Genomic DNA, 20,469 nt, shown 5'->3' with positions numbered 1-20,469 from the left:
TCCCTTGCTGGCATCTGCTGCGATTGAAATGCTCGTTTTAAATGCCGGCCTGGCATGAGGCCCACAGCCCTTGGATTGGGATCAAAGCCGATTTGTGAGCATTTCAATGGTTAGGAGTGAGGAGCTGGCTTGGCGGGGGCCCACTGCCTCTGTCCCCAGCCGTGGCAGCTTCCCCAGGTGCTGGCGGTGTGGGGGGGGCAGGGGGTTGAAGGGGACAGGGAGGGTTGGTCACAGATTGCACAACATTAATTAGCCCAGCTTCCTCTCTGTCTTTGCTTTTGTTCCATCTCAAACCTTGATGAGGTCCTTTACCACGAAAAATCTCATGATTACTCACCAGCTGAGGTTGGGTTCCCCGAGACACAGGCTCCGGGGTGGAGGTTTGCAGGTGAGATTTGGGCACTGCTCTCAGACGACACCCATGAGAGAAGCAGGGTTGGGTGTTAAAGGGATATTGATCCCAGACGCAGCTGCACTAGAGGTCTCAGCAGATCTGACTGGGGTTCTAGAGCTGGGAGGGGCATTTTGGAGTTGTCCAGAGTCGAGGTGAACAGTTATAAGATATGGGTTGCCCTAGGGAGAGGGGTACTGGCTGCTCCTTTCTGCTGAGACAGGCAAAAATTAGCAGCAAGAGGTGGCAGGAGAGCACTGGATGTGAATTATTGGTGCCGATGAATTAGTTGACAGAGTGGAGAATGTGCAGAAGAGATTGGAGGGATGCTGGTTGAGGTTGCTTATGGCAACCACTGAGTGATGGACTGAAGCTTTGGGTTGCTCTTGCGGCATTTCATAGCTGCTGAATGTTCAGAGGCTGAGCATGGCAGGATTGGAGAGCTGGGCTGCAGGAAGACAAAGAATCTGAGCTGGGAGATCAGTTGGCGGTTTTAGAAACAGTCTGAGAGATTCCTAGTCTGTCCTTGAATGGTCTCCTCTTCTTTTTGTCAGGCTTCCCAGGTGGCTCAGTGGTAGAGGATCTGCCTGCCAAACTGGAGATGTGGGTTCAGTCCCTGGGTCGGGAAGATCCCCTGGAGAAGGAAATGGCAACCCACTCCAGTATTCTTGCCTGGAGAATCCCATGGAGAGAGGAGCTTGTCGGGCTACTGTCCGTGGGGTTGCAAAGAGTCAGACACAACTGAGCAACTAAGCAACAAGAGATTCCTTACCTAGGGACTGGGGTTACGGTGATGAAATGGGAGGGAGTGAACATAACAGCTGTTCTATGGGATTGGTGGAAAGGATGTGCAAGTGATTGGGGAGCAAAGGGGAGAGAAAGGCCAGAACACGATGAGCTTAGGTACTGGCTGGACGATGTCTGGAAGACAAACCTGACGGGCACCAGTGGGAAGGCATTGGAGCTTCATGGCCAAGAGCCTGGAGTTTGGAAGCAGATAGTCTGGATTCATGGTTGAATCATGAGACCGTGGACTTGGGTTTCCTTGTTTGCCAGTGGGGAGAAGAGTCTTGGCTACTCCACTGGGCTGTGGTCAGGGTAGATGAGGCAAGGCCTTTGGAGCAGAAGTCAGTGAGCATGCATGGGCTAAACATTTGCTTCTAGGGTGGGGCGATGAAGTCCAACAAAGTCAGCCAGTGGAGAAAGGGCTGGGTGAAGAACTGGGAGTTTTTCTTCTGGAGGTAATGGTGGGAGACTGACATAAGGATTTCTCTGGAAGCCTCTGAGCGTTTCAACTCTTACCCTGGAGGTCTCAGCTCAGGACAGGAACTGGAGGCTGGACCTGTGGCTTATAAAGCATGAGGATGGCAGGCCTTCCACCCCATATTTGGGACATCAGCCTGCTTTGGGTGCCCTGGGGTCTGGTCAACCTCACTTCCTCAGCCTTTATTATTGTAGGGGTCCAGATTCAGGAATCTGTCCTTCCCCTGCCTTCTGTACCACTGCAGGAAATGTCAGATTTTGACCATTAATCCTGACTCAAGAGAGATAAATCATAGGATTATCCCTATAATATAATAAGTATGTATATTATGATATTGTAAGATTTTATAAAAGTTTTCCTCATAACTTTTATTTTTGTCTTTTTCAGAAATTACAATACAATATAAACCATGTGACTTAAAAAAATGATATTAGCTATCCTTTTAGATATCTGTTTTCAGCAGTTCAAATTAGGAGAATACTTGTGTAACCTTACTTTTTTTAATTTTTAAACTTTTTATTGAAGTATAGTTAACACATAACATTATATTATTTGCAGGTATACAATATAATGATTTGATATTTGTATATGTTGCAAAATAATCACCACGTTTAGTTAACATCCACTACCACCCATAGTTACACATTTTTTTCTTCATCCATATAACTTTAAAATCTTGATGCCAAATAATAAATTCAAAAGCACATTTGTGGTGTTCAGCACTTGTGTTACAGGGTTCGAATCACCTGCTCCTTTGTGGTGGGGCCATGTTTATGTTTCAGAATTAAAGTGGAATCCTATTTATTGATAGACTGTGTGCTGAAAGTTCATTTGCAAGTAGTTTAAAATGCATTTCTCCCATATAGTCAGCATTAGAGATGTTGACTATATTGCTGAACTAGCTGTAAGAGCCTAGTTATAAACACTTAAATATATCTCTTTGTATGTAGCTGTTATATATATATTTGTGTGTGTGTGTGTGTGTATATTTGTATATGCCTAAAATAGAGTACCAGAAATACCCTTTAATAAATTAGAAGACCTTCAAAGTAGGAGGTAGTAAATCTGAGATAATACATGCAAAGCACTTAGGTCTGTGCCTGGAACCCAGGGAGTAATTGTTGGCCATTATTACCCTCCCCAGTCACCCACCCTGGGTCTGGTGGTGGAATGAAATGACTTCTGTTTGTGGGAGCCAGTGAACAGCTCTCTGTTCAGGCAACCTGTGTCAGCCTCCAGGCTGAAAATGAGTGAACCAGGCACCTCCTAAACCAGACTTTTGGTTGCATTTCACTCTGTGCCTAATGCCTGACCGCTGTGGTTGGTTAGACCTTCAGTCAAACCCTGACCTCCTAGTCTCTCTGCTGATAGATGGGATTTGCTTTATCCATGCTGCCCCGCGTTTTCTTGTGTGTGCACGGGGACATTTCCCCGGGAAGTCACCCAGAGACTTCATCCGCCCCGCTCACTCTTCTGGGGTGGGATTGGGAAGAGCCTACCTTCATCTGTCATCTGTCCACAGTTTTACCCCATTGATTCTCTGGGAGCACGTGAAACGTTGTTTAGGGACACAGAGGTGTATGAGAGTGGGTCTAAGTCCTCCTGCTGACCCCAGGAGACCTCTCCTTGTTCTTCTGCTATTCTGGTCCTTCTTCTTGAAGGCCCTTGGGCTAATAAGAAATGGGAACCCCGGGGCCCTGGGAATTTTCTATGTTTTTATCTTTGGAAATTGAAGTAGTTTCAATAATTTTCTATTTAGCTACCTGATTAAGATATAAGGAAAATATATATATATGATATAAGGAAAAATATAGATACAAGATATAAGGAAATATATATATATATAAGAAAATATATTTAAGATATAAGGAAATATATATATATGTGATGTAAGGAAAATATATCTGTGTCAAAAATATTTTTAGGAATAAGTGAAGAAGAACTTTTGCAGTTGTGTCCGTGTGCCTTAAAGAAGTCCTGTCTGGCACTAAGTTGATGAGCAAGAAATTTTAACCTAATTATTTAAAAATATAATTTCCTGAGAGTGAAGTTAATAGAAAATACATAGAAAGGGCAGATACTGTGGAAAAGTAACCAGCTTTAACTGACTGCCTTGCCTTAATATTTTTTTCCCATTTCAGGCCTGCTATTTCAGGCCTGGTTAAAGTACTATGGAACGATGTCTTTCAAAATTGTTTGAAAGAAACTAACTTTACTTTGCTGTTGTCCTGTCTGTACTATTCTTATTTTTCCTCATTAATAGAACAGGCATTCTCATCGCACATACTGGAACCAATAGAAGAACTTTCAGAGGAAGAAAAAGGTAACAATGAGCTTGATCAGGGTTTATATCTACATCAATCACATTTAGATGCTAAAACCCACGCTTTGAAAGTACTTGAGTTTTATTGTAGTGTATCAAAATTAGGAAGGCATTTAGGTTTGGATTACATTTCCAATCTGTAGTATTCCAGCATCCTGTTCCCATAATGTGCTGTTATATTTCCGCCCTGCTTTACTGTCTTTTAGCATATGAGTAAGAAATTTTCTATGTCAGGGAACTTGAAAAAAAAAATTTAAGTCATTATGTCAATGCCAAGATTTTCTGATCCGATGACAAATTGACACAGTTGTGTGCCAGATTATACAAAAATATTAAGACCACAGTAGTCATTTCTCATACCCTGAATCTACCAAATGAATAAGTAAAGCGCCCATTTCAAAAACTGTTTTTAATAGCAAGGAAGGCATAATGTCTAGGCTCTGAATGTGGAATATTTACATGCAGAATATCTCAATGGCAGAATATGAGAGCTGTTACAGGTTTGGGGAGTTAATTAAAATTATTACTGCTTCCTCATTTTATTTGGCAGTAGTAATAAAAATTATTTCCTGTCAGCTAATTTTTAAAGTTTGTGAATTCTTACTTACATTATTAATAATATTTTCTAATGACTTAGAGATCCTAAAACAATTATATTTGGATCAGTTTATCATAATTGTCTCCTTAGTAATGCTTTACCATATTTTACTTCTTCAGGAGAAAGCAAATTGTTAATATTTATATGGGCTGTGGTTGTATCATTTTTGTTAGGAAGCAAAATAAAATTATACATTATAATATGTAAATTCTTAATGTTTGTTATAACTTCTGTGTTCTCTAGACTTTTCCCAATTTTTTTTTTTTGTATAAGGATACAGATTGAGAAGGAACTAGATCAAGCATATCTGTAACATCTGCGTGATCTGTTTTTTCATTTTCTTGCATGTAACATGCTTGCTCTTTCATAAGTATCATTTATTGATATCTAGAACACAAGATCCCTTATTCTTGGAAGAATTTCTATGAAATATGTCAGGGGGTTCATAGATAGGGTCCAAAATTTTGAAACTAGTGTCTCAAATTACATAGTTCGTACTATTAGAAATGAGTCAGCTAGGTTCCAAGAGGAATCCTGGTTTGTCCATCATCACCGTTTCAGTTCCAAGTTTCACCCATTGCATATTCTGCCTGGACTTCTTTTAGGTTTCTTCTACTCAGACAATGTAAGGCTTGCATTGCTGACGGCAAATACCATCATTGGCTGTTGCCACAGTTAGGGAGTTGAGTTGGGAAACTCATCTTTGCCACCCACCATGTGTTCAGACACAGCTCTGGTGGAGATGGGTGAGCGCTGAGGACCACTGGGATCAACTGAATCCCAGAGCACTGTTTACAGAAACCAGTGACTGCATCTTTCTAGTGCCTCCGTGGAGCCAGACGGCTAGCAGCAAATTAATTGCCATCAATAAATTCCTCAGCTTGTACTAACATTTGCAGACAAATGCCTGTGCACCTAAATTTTGGCAGTGATTTGCAAAAACACTACAGCTTTTTATCAAGAATTAACTCATCCTTTGAGGCAGACTTGATCTCACTTCTGTTGGATGTTAGAATGCGAGGGCCAGGAGGGATCTTAGGGGTTATTTTTCAGAAACTTGGAACACAAGGGGATTAGGAGCTTGCTCCAGGTCATTGAGTTTAATTAGTGAGAGTGGCTAGGACTAATGTCCAGGTTTTCTGCTTTCCATGGTTTAATGCAAAGAACAAAGTGATGGAGGAAGGCAAACAGGTCCAGCCTTTGCAGGATGGCCTTTGGGGAATTCTCTACCTCTCTGGTTTTAGAGTCCTCCTGTGACTAATGAGGAAATTGAGTACTAGACCATCAAGTCCCTTCCAACTCAGAAATTCTGTTGTGTGTTGCTTTTTGTTTTGTTTAACTACGTGCTTTATGCTACAATTATTTGCTTACCATGAATGATGTGGTGTGTTAATAAGTCTGATATAACTGATTACATGTGTGGGCTGTTATGCATTAGCCTGGGCATCTGCTTGGGCATGCTTTCCATTCTTTAATTAGAGGAAATGCTGATTTCTAGAATAGTTTGTCTTGATCTTGGTGAGACAATATGTGCTTTAACTAAAATCTTGAGTTCTGATCATCTTTCAAGTCATTCATTTCACCTTTACAGAAAAACTTTTATTATCTTTTCCTATCTATTCTACCTTCTTTCTCTTGCTTCTGTCTTGCCAGACCCAGGCTCATAAGACTTCTATAAAAATTTTTCTAATTATTCACAAATGACTTTCCAAAGTGAGCACCCACTTGTGAAGGAATTTAAGGACAGAGGGAAATCTTCCATCATTTGGGAGAACTTAGGCATCAAAATGAACTTGTCATCAGGGCTGAAGGTGAACTTGGACCAGCCAGCAAATGAATTCAGTTACCTCGATCAAAGGCCTTGCAACTCTTCTAGACTGTGGCCAGTCTGTTCTGGGTATCACTTGACCCCTGCTTGTGGCCCCATGTCCCAGAGCCTCGCTTCAGACTGTGCTTCTGTGTTATTTCTTTTATATCTGAGATGCTGGCCAAAGAATTATCTTTGCCTAATTGAGACAGGAGGTGCATCTATTTCAATAGTAGCTCTATGACTTCCAGGCTCTCTCGGTACTTCTTTTTACTTTCGGCCCTAGACAGTTGCAGACTTGATGACCAACCAGCAGCCAAAGTCAGCGACAGCAGTGACTGCAGCTAAGCCCTCTAGGTTTTGATGGGCTCAGTTCCTAGGGCAGAAGTTCTTTTTCTTTTTGTAGTTTCAGAATATTAGGGAAACAGCAGCATAAATGCTGAAAATATAAAATTTAAGATTACATCTGACTTTTATCCATATAAACTCATACAAAATTTCATAATTTTGATTTAGCAAGCCACAGTAGCAAAGTGTAGAAAAGCATCATCGTGCAGGTTTTTCCCTCCTATTTAATGGACCAATAATAATGTGGCTAATTTTGCCTGAAATTTGTTAATAATGAACAGAAATATTCTTTACTATTGGAATTGAGCTAGTGTTTAGAAAGCATCTTAACCAAAAGGCATGTTGTTAAGATATTCTGCAAATCCACGTGCCACGGGAACCTAAAAATCCCATCTGCTGAGGCAGGTGAGACCTTGAAAGAGTGGAGTCTCTGTGGGGATCTGCCTGAAGCCCCAGACCTGGGCAGTGGCATTTGGTGCCACTTTCTTTGGGTGAAATGCTTTTGTTAGGAGAACAGGCTTCAGAGTGATGATAGTACCATCACCACCTTCTCCCAGATCTGCCTGTGGTGTTCACTAAGGGTCTGAACTGCCCAGCACTGAGACTGTTTCCTAAGCCTTCATTTTCCTTTGACATAAGTACTCGGTTGTTCAAGGTCATACAGTCCTGCCCCTTTCTCCAAACCTTCTTAAACTAGATGATTTTTTTCTGGAAGGAAATGAAAGGAATAAGGAAGGACAATTAAGAGACTCTGGCCTGTTATTTTTTGTTTCTAACTTTAGGTTGTTGTAAACAAAATATACTTTTCCTAAGAGTTTTGTTAATTTCTTTTTCATTTTGGTAAGTATTTTGAGAGAGATAATAATCTTCACATTTTGAAATTTTATGTGAACTTAACATCCACTAAATATATAACATAAAACTTAATTATTTAAAAGAAATAAGGCTTTTTCTTCATTAGATGATACCTAATTCTGACTGGATTTAGGAGAAATGATTTCTTTAGGAAGTAGTAAAAATAATTTTAGGATAAAACATTAAATTTCTCAGTAAGTTTTTTTTTCCCATTTTGCTTCTCTAGAGACTTATTTCTCACATATATCTAGCTGTAATTTGGTTGAGTAATCAAGAAAAAGTCTGAAGATCCTGAAGTTTTGAAGCAGGCTTAAGATAATTTTAAAAGCTATAATACTTAAGGATTATATATTGTGCTGAATGACTAAAATATTCAAAAACTTGAAAACATGAATGCTTGCTTGCAGTTTAGAAGTTGTGTTTTGCCATTTTCTGCTTAGAGGTTTAATACCTTTGTTTAATTCCTTTTAACACATTATAAAAACCTTATTTTAGGAAGAGAAAATGAACAGAAATTAAATGACAACAAGATACATATAAGGAAAACTTTGAAGAATAACCCTTCCCTCACTAAGGAAATAAGAACCGTCTTGGAGCAGAGTTTGGTGGAGAAACTGGAAATGTTGGGGATTAATGCAGTAAGTTCACCCACTTTGGGAATATTTACTGGTTTCGTTTTATTTTGTTTTCTAAATAATAAATGATCAGAGAAGAGGAGGTGGCATGTCAGTTCTCTTACATTTGGAGACCAGAGCCTAATGCAACATGATTCATTAAACACTTAGCTGGCATTCACTGTGTGCCTGACACCTTTCAGAGAGCTTTCCCAGTGTTAACTCATTTAAACATAGAGATTGATCTCTGAGATAAGTGGCAGTTAGTTCATCGGCATTTTGCAAAGGTGAAGTCATTGCTTCAGGTCACATGTTAGTGATGAAGGAGCCAGGATTTGCCTGTAGGCAGTTGCAGAGCTGCCTACATTCTGATGTTAGCTCCAAACTATGTTTATTACAAAATCAGCAGCACTTATTAAATGAATGGGTGAATGAATTGTATTTCATGTTGTTGCCAGGCTGAATAGTTGCATACATAAAATACACAAACTTAATTGAACAACCTGAATTTATATATTCCCGTTTCTGCATATGAGTATACATATTACATGTGCATGTGTGTATGTGTAATGCAAAAGTATGCATACATGTGTGGGTGGTTTATGCAGTTGTGTGCACATGGACATGTGTGCATTGTGTACATGCACTGCATGCATGTTTATGTGTGCAGATGAATGTGCTGTGTTTGTGTATGTTGATCTGTGTGTATATATTGTGTATTCATGTGTGTATAGGTGCATGGATCTGTATGCATACATGTGTATATGTGTATCTGCACATGTGCATACATTTGTGTGTATCTGAATGTATGTGTGTATACAAAGATGTGTACATAGAGATTTGTATGTCTGTATGTGGGGTGTGTGTGTATGATCTGTAACTACCACCCAGGTCAAGAAATCCATCATTTCCAATATCCTAGAAGACTGTCTTTGGCTTTCCTAAGTTGCTATTGTTTCATACTCCCCAACCAGAGGCAATGACTATTCAGATTTAGTTTTGTTTGTTCTTAAACCTCATCTGAGTGGAACCCTACACCATGTAGTATTTGTGTCATTTGTTTTGCTTATGACTTTTTCTTTAAGATTCATTCATATTATTTCACTTCACAGTAGTTTGTACTGTAATATTGTGTTGTATAAATACACTAGATTTTATCTGTTCTCCTGTTAAGGGCCATTTAGATTTCCAGTTTGGGGCTTTTTGGCTTTACATTCTTGTACTGTCTTTTGGTGGACATGGACATTCCTTTCTCTTGGATGTATATCTAGGATTGAAATTTCTAAGACTATACACATTTAGTTTTAGTAGGTTTAGCCAAATAATTTTCCAAAGTGTAAACACTGACAATATCCCTGTGAGTGTATGAGAGCTCCTGTTGTAGCTGCATATGGTTTTGGGGTTATGTGTTTTATTTGGGACATTTACTTTTATCCTATGAGTATAAAAACACCCTTTTTTTTTAAACTTAATGCATAGTTTTTTGTTTACTTTTTTGGTCTATCTGGGCTTTAACACTTAAGTTTGGAAACACTGAGTTGGAGATCTAAACTTATTTCCAGTTGGATCAGTTGGATCTTTTGTTGAATAACCCACCCTTTCTTAGTTTGTTTGAAATAGCAGTTATATCATAAAGGACATCTTTACATACATTTGGATTTATTTTTGGACTTTCAGTGATTTTATCCTTTGAATTTTTTGGTATTTGTTTGCTAACACAATACTGGTTTAATCTTAGTAACTTTGTCCTGTATTTTAGTATCTGTTACAGGCCATGCCTTTTTATTAGTCTTATTTCAAAAATTTCTTGGCAGTTCTTTTGTATTTTGTTTTCCAGTGAACTTTAGAAATAGCTGTTGCAGTTCCAAAATAATCCCTGCTGGGATGGGATTCTGATTGGAATTGCTTTAAATGTTGTGTGTTATTTAGGAAGAACTGACATTTGTACAGAATTGTGTCTTTGCATCCAGCATCAGGGTATAGGAAGACAGGCATTGAACACCTGCTCACACAAAACAGGTGATAGATCCATAATGATTATAGGATGTGAAATGAAGGAAAAGTAGAAGGGATTGAATAATTGAGGTCAGAGAAAACTGCTTGGAGGTGGCAGTCAATCTGATGATGGAGATTTCTGCCCTGGGCAGCTGGATGGGTGGTAGGGTCACTTCCTGGAATGAGGAAGACTCAGGGAAAGGTGAGGGAGGAGATGGGAGTGTGTGTGTGACACTGATATTGAATAAATGAATAAGTCGCTCTTTAACTGGCTTTCTTCTTTAGATAACCTTTCAAATCCTGAAGAATTTTCTCAAATCACCTCTTAAATTATGGCATTTTCATCATTGAAAGCCTGATGATTTTTCTCTTACCTGTGGCATAACTAGCCTTGAAGTTTTTCATTTTGGCATCAGTCTCCTTTTTTGCTGTCCTCACCTGTTTCTCTGTAGCATTAATCCCTTGACACCCTGACTGTTTCTGCCTCATTGCCTGCCTTCCCCACAAGGTGCCCCCATCTGATCCCACCCTTCTTTTTACTTGTTTCATCCACCCATCCTTCAAGGCACAGCCCAGCCCTCTTAAGCCTTCTTGGGCCACTGAGGCCTCTGATGGCTTGAATCTCTGAATTCCTCCAGCCCTGTGGATTCATTCAGTCTTTATCACATATCTTGCACTGTTGGTTAATCAGTCATAATCAGTCACTCACATGCCTTCCATGAATTCAGTCCTGTTCCCAAATGCTATCCCTAACCAGCCACGTATAATCTTACACACTCCTTATGTGTCCCATTGCACCTTGAGCTCCTTTTGGGGCTGGGACCGTGTATTATACGTCAGGGCATCCCCATCTTACATGCAGCAGTAAGGACAAAAGATTGGCATGGTTAATGCAGACAAACATTCACGAAATGAAAAGCACCAAAGGATAATTTCTTAACTTAATGTTTTGTTCCTTCAGGATATACGTGGTATTCCAAGCGATCACTTGAATAGAGTACTAAGAACCGTGGAATCAACAAGACATGAGCGAGAAAGACAAATACCTAACATTCAGCAAATTCGAGAATTCCTTGAACATCAGGTCAGCTGTAAAATTGAAGAGAGAACACTGCTGTCCACAGGTAAGCCTGTGACCCACTGCCATTTCATGTCTGCAGAAATATTAATAGACCAACCATTTCATGATTTTATATGGTTCACAAACCTTGGCACTTAATCGGCAACTGTGTTACTGTTTGAACCATTAAATGTTGCATTTTAGATTTTTTTTTTACAATTTTTGTGTGTGTGTGTGTTTTTACAATTAAAAACCTCCTGTAGTGTGGACTCTAGGCCCTTGAGATGGGCTTGTTTGTTTATGTGCCAATGTAGACAATATTGTAGCATTTTCTTCTGCTTTTCACGCAGTGGAGACTCACAAATGACACTACTATTCCAGACAGGTATGGTGCTTCTCAAATGGACACCCTTTCAACTGGAGAACTACCTAAAGCAATACACCTGCCTCCCAAAAGCAGACAGCTGATTAGACAAAGACCTGTTTTTTCTGATAGAACATCTGTTCCAAAGTGAGTATTTTCAACTCTAATTTTTTTTTTTTAAATATTTGTCTCAGCTTGGGCTGCTATAACAGAATACCATTGACTGGGTGGCTTAAACAACAGAAATATATTTTATAACACTTCTGGAGGGTGGAAGTCTGAGATCAGGGTGCCAGCCAGCATAGTCAGGTTCTGGGAGGCTTCTCTCCCAGGACTCACAGATGGCCAGCTTCTTACTGTGTCCTCATTTGCCAAGGAGAATAAGAGAGCCTTGGTCTCTCTTCCTTTACTTACGGGGGCACTAATTCCTTTCAATGTGGGCCCCATCCTCATGACTTCATCTAAACCAAATCACCCCATCTTCAGATACCATCACACTGAGGGCTAGGGCTTCAACACAGGAATATTAGGGGGCCACAAGCATTCAGCCCACAGCAATGTGTGACCCAACAGAGAATCACATTTGGAATGCCTACCCTTCTCTCAGTTCGGGGAGACTCGTAACTGCTCACCCTCTAATAAAGCAAAAATCACCAATTCCATAGAATTCTATTTTAAATTACATGATTTGCTCATGCTGGAAATATTTTTCTCTTGCTTTTAGAGTTAAGAAAAATGCCACAGAAGATCATTTTCCCAGGAGGTCTTCCACTGTTGCGTGAGTACTGAGGGAGCAGGGAAAGGTGGTTTTTAAAAGTTCTTTTCACTGAACATTCCTTTCACTGTAAATTAGTATGTTCATTGTGGTTCACTAGAACCATAATTATTACATATCATATTTAATCTGTGATTCCTTTGTTACACCTTCACTTCTTTATCCTAAGTCAGTAGCTCTTGTGGCCTCCATTAACAAGTGGGACCACACCTGAGTCATGTTTGTTATTCCCCACCCCCACCCCTGCCTAGTTTAGTAATTTTCGATAAGAATGATAAATTATAAATTTATATACATTATAAATTTTCAATAAGCATGATAAATGCGTGATGTTGCTTTTTAGTGGCTGGATCCATGATGGTATATCTGGGTAGAATTTTAGTGTTCCAGCTTCTTGTGGAAGTTGTTAACGGCCTTAGACCTTACACTCTTAGGCTCGTTTAGGATACTGAGAACCCTATCTCAGTCATTCCTTAACTGTGTGACACTGATTCAGTTGATTACCTGTTTTAAGCCTCAGTTTTTCTATCTGTAATATGGGATGGTGCTTCCTCTTTCACAGAATAGTTCTACAAATCAAAATGAGAACATACGAAAAGGACTTGGTCTCAGTGCTTGGCACTTGTGGGTACTCAATAAGTTGTAGGTATATCATTGTTATTAATTAGGAGTAAAACTAATTTTATGATAATTGAATTCCATAGTAGAGAGAATAAATATAATAAAGACACTATAAATGATAACTCACCCTTCAGAAGCACTTATCATGTAATAATCTCATGGGAAGAGCTTTATTTCATGGGATGTAGTTTAACTGAACATTGTGTGGAATTTAGGTGCTCAGTGAATATTTTTTAAATAAATAGATACTGCTCTGAATTTGTTTCACTTTAAAATGGGGTGATGATTTACATGATACTACAAATGAGTGTGTGTAGTCATATAAAGTACTTGGTAGGGTACAGTATAAAGGTCAGCTATAAGTAATGCATGCATGCATGCCTGCGTGTGTCCTCAGTCGTGTGGACTCTGCAAATGGCACTATTTTAAAAGACAGCATAGTTTTATCCCAGAAATATTTTTTTCCACTATATTTTTCTTAGGTGTATAAAAACTGATATTAAAAAAAGACAGAATTTGAGTTTAGAGGAGTCATATCCTAACTTCAGTCCACTTTGGTAAATAGGCCATGTGGCATGTGGTTGGCAGATGTAAACTTGAAATGGCCATTCCGCCTTTTGCATAGTAAGTCCTCAGCCTGGCCGCCATCTTGTTCTGTGGCCACGCACGCATTTGTTCGGCTCTCTTGAGAAAGTTCCGACCTCTTTAAGGGGCATATTGTCTGTAAATCCTGAAACACGGAAACAGCGCCCCCTGTGTGGGCTTTGGTTTGTTTAGGACTCCTCCCTTCAGTTCCGAGGAGGAGCTGGATGCTGACGACCTCATCCAGGCGTTCGCCTCCCCAGACGTACTTCCTGTGCTGGCCTCTAAAACCAACAAGAGTAGTTTCGTAAAGAGCACCGTCAAAAGCGACACTGACTGGACGGAGGGAAGTGAAATTGAGGACTCTGATATTTCCCCCAAGCCCACAGGTAAGCTTTCCTTTACTGAAAATCCACCTGGAAATTTTGATTTTAGGACAGTGGTTCTCAACCACAGTGCTTCTGTGGACGACAGTGGTTCTCAACTCTCCATACTGGGCATCTGAGCTGAGAAAGTTCTCGAGGAAACAGTGTGAAAGTAAAATGAAAGTGCTAGTCCCTCAGTCGTGTCTGACTCTTTGCGACCCCATGGACTGTAGGCTGCCAGGCTCCTCTGTCCTTGAAATTCTCCAGGCAAGAATACTGGAGTGAGTAGTCATTCTCTTCTCAAGGGGATCTTTCCAACCCAGGGATCCAACTCTGGTCTCCTGCATTGCAGGCCGATTCTTTACAATCTGAGCCACCAGGAAAGAAAGTATGGGGTTAATCTAAAAATTGTTGATGCCTGAGGAAAAATGGAAGGGGCTTAGCAAGTAGTTGATGTTCAGGTGGAAGGAGAGGAAGGGGTTGGGGATGTCTGGGTGTATTAGTAACAAACACAAGGGCTGCTATAATGAAGAACACACTCTGTGTGGCTTAAACCACAGAATCTGTCTCACAGAAGTTGGAAGACCACAGTCAAGGTGGCAAGGTTGGTTTCTTCTGAGAGCTATGAGGAGAGGACCTGCTCTGTCCCTCTGTCCTTGGCTGTCTCCTCCTTATGTCTCGTCACATTGACTTTCTCTGTGGGTGCCTCTGTGTTCAAATTTCCCACTCTTGTCCAAGAACACCAGTTGTGTTAGATTAGGGTCCTCCTTAATGGCCTCACCTTAACCTAATTACCTCTTTAAAGGTCCTGTCTCGAAATAGGTCACCTTCTGAAGTAATGGGGGTAAGGACTTCAACATACGCATGTGGGACACAATTCAACCCCTTAACACTGTGTGTCCTTGAGAATAACTGTTCTAACACACTATGCTGCCTTTTGGAAATAGGGCAATTCTAAAGGAATGTGAGGTCCAAGTTGGTGATTGCTGATAATTTGCTAAGGCGAAGAGGCAAAAGGGTCATTAAAAAAAAAAAACAAAAAAACTGTTTAATGCAACTTAAAATTTCTATATTTTAAGCATATCAGATGTTATTAGTTTATTGTATATAATTTGTATATACCATGTGTTTTTATAATTGTGTAAAATATAACTTTTTAAATAATTGTTTTTGAAAATACCATATGAATATCCATTCACACAGGCTGCCTCACTAAAATTAAAGTTTCTGATAATGAGTCTGAATGACATTCTTCTTTGATTTAAAATAAAGATTTTATTCTTCTAGTCTAGAGGATCATAATTTTTTAAAAGGCATTATTTGCAATGCTTGGGCTCTCTCTGGAGGAGGAAATGGCAGCCCACTCGAGTATTCTTGCCTGGAAAATCCCATGGATGGAGGAGCCTGGCAGGCTACAGTCTGTGGGGTCACACAGAGTCAGACATAATAGAGCGACTAACACACAGACTCTCTCACATTGTAAGATTATTTTGGAACTGAAGATTTAATTTTTTTAAACTTTACCTGTTTTCTATGGCTCCCATAGGAACCTCCATTAAAACATTAACTGGAAAAGTTGAAAAGACGGTTTCAAATCACAGAAATATGAATAAGCCAGTTGGTGGAATTAATGTTGCTGACGCGTTCATCAAAAAAGAACTAAAAGAAGATCTAAAGGTGAAATCACTTTTACTTGTTAAACATACACAAATTCATCTTTTAATGAATATATCATAATAATTGTATTTTGTAGTGAAATGTAAAACAAATACAATTATTTAGTATAGTAGAGGTTGAGATTTTTACTTTATCTTGTTTTCAGTATTGTATTTCCATAGGGAATCAAAGATACTGAAAGGATAACTGGTAATAATACATCCTATGCTTATCAGGTTTTACAGGTTTTCAGAATCTTGTCACGTGTATTATTTGACACTGGCAGATATTAGGTAGTTTGTTCACAGAAACTTGTGACTGAATAGAATCTGGGCTTTCAGATCTGAGTCCAGGAACCTTTTTGCTACCAAGACATGACCTGGAAGTGAAATAGGGACTTTTCAGAGTTTACCCCCCTTGGCAGCTGGAGTCCATAAGACATGCTTTAGAGAGACTGTGACCCGAGCGGAGAACAAAGCTGAGCTCCCCTTCCTGAGACTTTGGACACACTCCAAGGTCTGGCACCAGGCCCTGGAAGTGCTCCTGTGGATGGAGACCTGGGTGGGCTACTCTGTGTTGACTGGGTCTTCCAGTCATAGTTGCTCTTTAATTTTTCACTTACATTAGATTTAATTCTTCCCCTGCTCATCTGTGGAATCCAGAGCATTCTGTCCAATTACTTTCATAAGTTAGTGCCATTTGTGTTACACAAGTCCAAAATGACAAAAAGTCACATCAGTCAAGAGCCACCGTGTCTTCCTTAGAAGGTGCACTGGAGAAATACACAGTCCTTCCCATCGGGGCCGGTGGCTTTTGCAGGGCCCTCATGTGATGTCTCCTGCAGTTAAATGTCTTAGTATCACAGAGGTAAGAGCCCCAGAGCCTGTCTGACTGCTCCTTGGGGAGCATCCTGACTTGACTTTACAATGTAGTTTCTGGAATTTTCTAAATTTTCAATTGCTACATAGGAAACATACATTTCCACGGCAACAAACAAAAAGAGGTGGTTCCCTCTGCTTTCGAAGCACAGATTTCCAAACCCATTTCATCGCCCTCGGAGATGACCAGATGAGAGACCCTCTGAGGCTCCCAACTTCTTACCATTTAGCGTCAGTGTTTCAGTCTATTTGAGGGGCTCTAACACACACGGTTTCTTTAGGGAACATTCATTATTCTCCACTTTTTTTTTTTTTTTTTTTTAGTGTACAGATGTGGATGATGATGACTGGGACATATCATCCTTAGAGGAAGACAGATCTATAGGGAGAAAAGCTGAGAGAGAACAGAAGGAACCTCCTCCACCTGTGAAGAATGAGTCAAATTCTACTCAAGTGCCAAATGCCTGGGGTGCAGCTAACCCGAAAGGACCAAAGGAAGGTTCGTGGCTTTGGTGTCTACCAGAAGCCTTATAAACACCATACTACCCTAATGAGCTTCCCTGGGTGGCTCAGCGGAAAAGAATCTACCTGCCAAGCAGGAGACGTGGGTTTGATCCCTGTGTCAGAAAGATCCTCTGGAGAAGGAAATAGCAGCCCACTCCAGTATTTTTGCCTGGGAAATCTCATGGACAGAGGAGCCTGGAAGGTTACAGTCCGTGGGGTCACAAAAAAGTTGGACACGACTGAGCGACTTAAAAAACATTACTTTAATAAGGACTGAATGTGAACAACTTACTGATTAGTATCTATTTATTAGTTTTCTAAATGTTAATTTCAGTTTCTAATCTTTTGTCTTTAAAATTTTTAAATATCTATTTTTGAAAGTGCCCCTACAAATACTCTTCACGTAGATGCATCCTAGAAATTTACATTTCTGATACATACCTAAATGAGGCCACTTTTTTCCTGACTGTCTTTCTGTATTCATCTGTCTGTGTGTTAAATATTGTTATTTTCTTCCAAGGAAGATTCTTCTTGTAGCATTGTAGCCAGTGAAATGAAGGACCAGTGAAACTGTTTACTGCCATTGATCCTATCCACCCAGGCTAGAGTCTGGATAATAAGTCCAGTCACTTAACCTCTCAACACATTTAATTTTTAAAATCAGAAAATATAATTTGTATTTTTTAAATCAGAGAAATTCTTTTCCACGTCCCCCCAACCACCCCCCCGCCCCCCCATATACACACAGTGCATCCTCCCAGCCATCCTACATCCCTGCAAGTAACAGACCCAGACTTGTTTCTAGACTTATTGATTTTAGACGTGAACTTTCTAGGTGCTGATAAGACAGATGAAGATTTGGCTCCTTCTCCACTGCCTGCAACTCTCACGCCCCCTCTTCAGTACTTTCGTTCCCCCCCATCTGTAATTCTAAATGAATACATGAACATCTCTTGGTCTGCTTATAGCAGGCTCTTGTACCCCACCCCACCCCCCGCATTTCTAAGATGAACCATTGCTGCCTCTGTCTTCACTTGATCTCTTCGCTCCACCAGTGTGCCAGTTGTTAACACTGACCTTCTGTTCTGTCACCGTCATAAGTTTTCTGTGCTATGTCTCAGCATCCATCCTCATCATTGAAAAAACAAAAGACGTGTTTATGCTACAGTGACTGTGGAAGGACACGGGACACTCAGGACACTCAGAATGCCCTGAGTACATTTCCTCCTCCCGGTGCCATGACCCCACGCCCCTCAAAGAAAACATCCCTAGTCACGCTCAAGTGGAATTCTCTGTACTCTTGTTTCAGTGGCTCAAGGCACTTTTGATCTAACTTCACCTTTAAGCTCATCTATGCTAAAGAACCTATTTTTAGCCTTTAGCCCCTCCTTGGCTTGTTAATTTTATTCTCCTCTCTTTATGGCTGCCCGCCTTCAGGTGCTGTGCTGAATGCCAGGAGGTGGGGGCCGGGTGGAAGCTTCGCTACGAGGGCCCTGTGAGGCTGACCTAGAGACGCGGCCGTCCTGTGGTGGTGGGACATTCCGCAGCGTCTTGGCCCAGCTTGTGGGAGCTGGGGGTGGGGTTGGCAAGCCGACTCAGGCCCGAGTGACGAATTACAGTGTGAAGTTACGGAGCGTTTACTGGCTGGACAATGTGCTCGTTTAATCACTGGGGCCTCCTCTCCCTCCCTCCCTGTCTCCCACACAGGACCTCAGGATGAGTCCAGTACATTGAAAAGCAGCTTAGTAACCGTGACTGATTGGAGTGACTCTTCAGATGTGTAACTGTCACCCTGTGCGTCAGGAGGTCCGTCCAGACTTCAGCAGTATTTGATATTGTGGTATTTCAGCACTGCCTACACAACTGTAATTGTCCTGCCTGACAGCATCTCCTGCAATAACAAGGAAACCGGCTCTCAGAGAACAAGAGTCTCTTTAATGCCACCTAATGCAGTGTTAAAAAAAACACACACACAAATTGTCAACAGTATTTTGAAGCATATAAAAGTGTTTAAGAATGCTGCTGCTGCTTAAAAATAATGTGTCACTGAAGTCATAAAAAGTTTTTTCTTCAGAACAGTACTCTAGTGTTTAGGTGTATTTTTTTTAACTAATTTTTAAGTGAATTTTTTTTTTAAACTGATAGCAGGTTTTAGTTTGCATTTAAACTTTAAAAAAAAAAATCTTTCTTATGTACATTGTCATGTTGGAAGTGTTTTATTATAGAAGTTCTGTTAGTATCCTCAAAATGGAATTGGTGGAAATCAGTGAAATTTTAAGAGTAGACAGCTTATTTTTCATCTAGAAGTAAGTTTAGAGTTAATAAAAATATAGCTAGACCCATATTAACTACATTTTCCGGAAGTACTTTTCCCATATGCAGCTTTGGGCCACTGTAAGCATATTTTAGAACTTAAAATACTATTTCTGTAGCATAACCTTGACCTTGGATATTTTATGAATAAAATGTAGCCATTTTAAATATCAGTTAATTTATCAGACTATGAATAGAATAGATTGAGTCCATACTGAATTCATATGTGTCTGTAGTTTTTTTTTACTTTTTTAAAATGCCCTTTCCACATTAGAAAATACCTCAAAACTAATTTAGTTATATTCTTAACAGTGACATTATCAATAGTCAACATGTTCATATAAACTGTTGTTTGCATTTTTTTATACCTTGTGGTACTCTTCTTTTGTTTCCCCCCAAAAAGTAATATTTTAACTAAATGGTCTGTTAGGATTTGGACCTCTTTGTTTTGTCAGCCTTTCAAGTAAAACCCTCAGTGACACTCTTGTGACTGTGGCTGAGTTATTAGAGCTGATTTCAAGTTAAACTCATTTCATTCAAGGATTTAAGCTTGTCTTGGTAGCTATGCCATGTAACATGCTGATCTAAAAGGGTAATTTTTCTTTTATCTGTTTCTGCCCCACCAGGGTCCTTTTTACTTGTGGGCCACTTAGCTTTTTAAAAACTTCCCACGAAGGCCATTTAATGCAAATATACTTGCTTTAAATATGTTTCTAAAAGCTCTAATAAACCCTGAATCAGATCTTCACTGTAGTAAGACACAGATGAGCAACCTACAACGATGCCTAAGAAGGCACCAGGGCTCCTGTGTTCACTCACTCATCCACTTAGATCTGTTGAGCTCCTTGTTCTGTTTTAATGTACGTTATTAGTTCATTTGATGAGAACAACTTTGAGACATATTATTTTAATCTTCTTAAAGATGTGAGAAACTAAGCTATACAATAACTTGCCAAAAGTCATATGACGAGAAAATGACAAAAGCAGGCTTTAAATCAGGCCTCAACTCCCAAGTCCTGGGTCTGCCAGGTCTTCATTCCTAAACAGCAAGGATTGGGGAAATAAGATGAACGTCTGCTAAGTAACCCAAATCTTTATGTGTCTGTGTCGCAGAAGCTGATATTCTGTTTAGTCCTGTCATGTTAGGTTGTACTAG

The 20,469-nt window shown here is 40.0% G+C and overlaps 1 protein-coding gene across 5 annotated transcripts in view; it reads left to right on the top strand.

The window, feature by feature from the left end:
- Nucleotides 1–19,794, top strand: part of DZIP1 (DAZ interacting zinc finger protein 1) — a 49,056-nt gene extending 29,262 nt beyond the window's left edge. For 4 of the 5 annotated variants that reach the window (XM_043891832.1, XM_043891831.1, XM_043891833.1 and 1 more), the window contains exons 15-23: nt 3,919–3,978; nt 8,082–8,224; nt 11,157–11,319; nt 11,637–11,766; nt 12,344–12,397; nt 13,793–13,986; nt 15,509–15,639; nt 16,821–16,995; nt 18,708–19,794. In XM_043891832.1, the coding sequence (XP_043747767.1) occupies nt 3,919–3,978; nt 8,082–8,224; nt 11,157–11,319; nt 11,637–11,766; nt 12,344–12,397; nt 13,793–13,986; nt 15,509–15,639; nt 16,821–16,995; nt 18,708–18,784 (1,127 nt within the window). In that variant the 3' untranslated portion in view covers nt 18,785–19,794. The remainder of the gene's footprint in view (nt 1–3,918; nt 3,979–8,081; nt 8,225–11,156; nt 11,320–11,636; nt 11,767–12,343; nt 12,398–13,792; nt 13,987–15,508; nt 15,640–16,820; nt 16,996–18,707) is intronic. The other variant, XM_043891834.1, reaches the window with a different exon arrangement.
- Nucleotides 19,795–20,469: the final 675 nt, after the last annotated feature.

Source organism: Cervus elaphus, chromosome 30, assembly GCF_910594005.1.
Source record: "Cervus elaphus chromosome 30, mCerEla1.1, whole genome shotgun sequence".
Lineage (NCBI taxonomy): Eukaryota > Metazoa > Chordata > Mammalia > Artiodactyla > Cervidae > Cervus > Cervus elaphus.
Note: the sequence above shows the minus strand (reverse complement) of the source record. Positions and strands in the feature narration are given on the sequence as shown.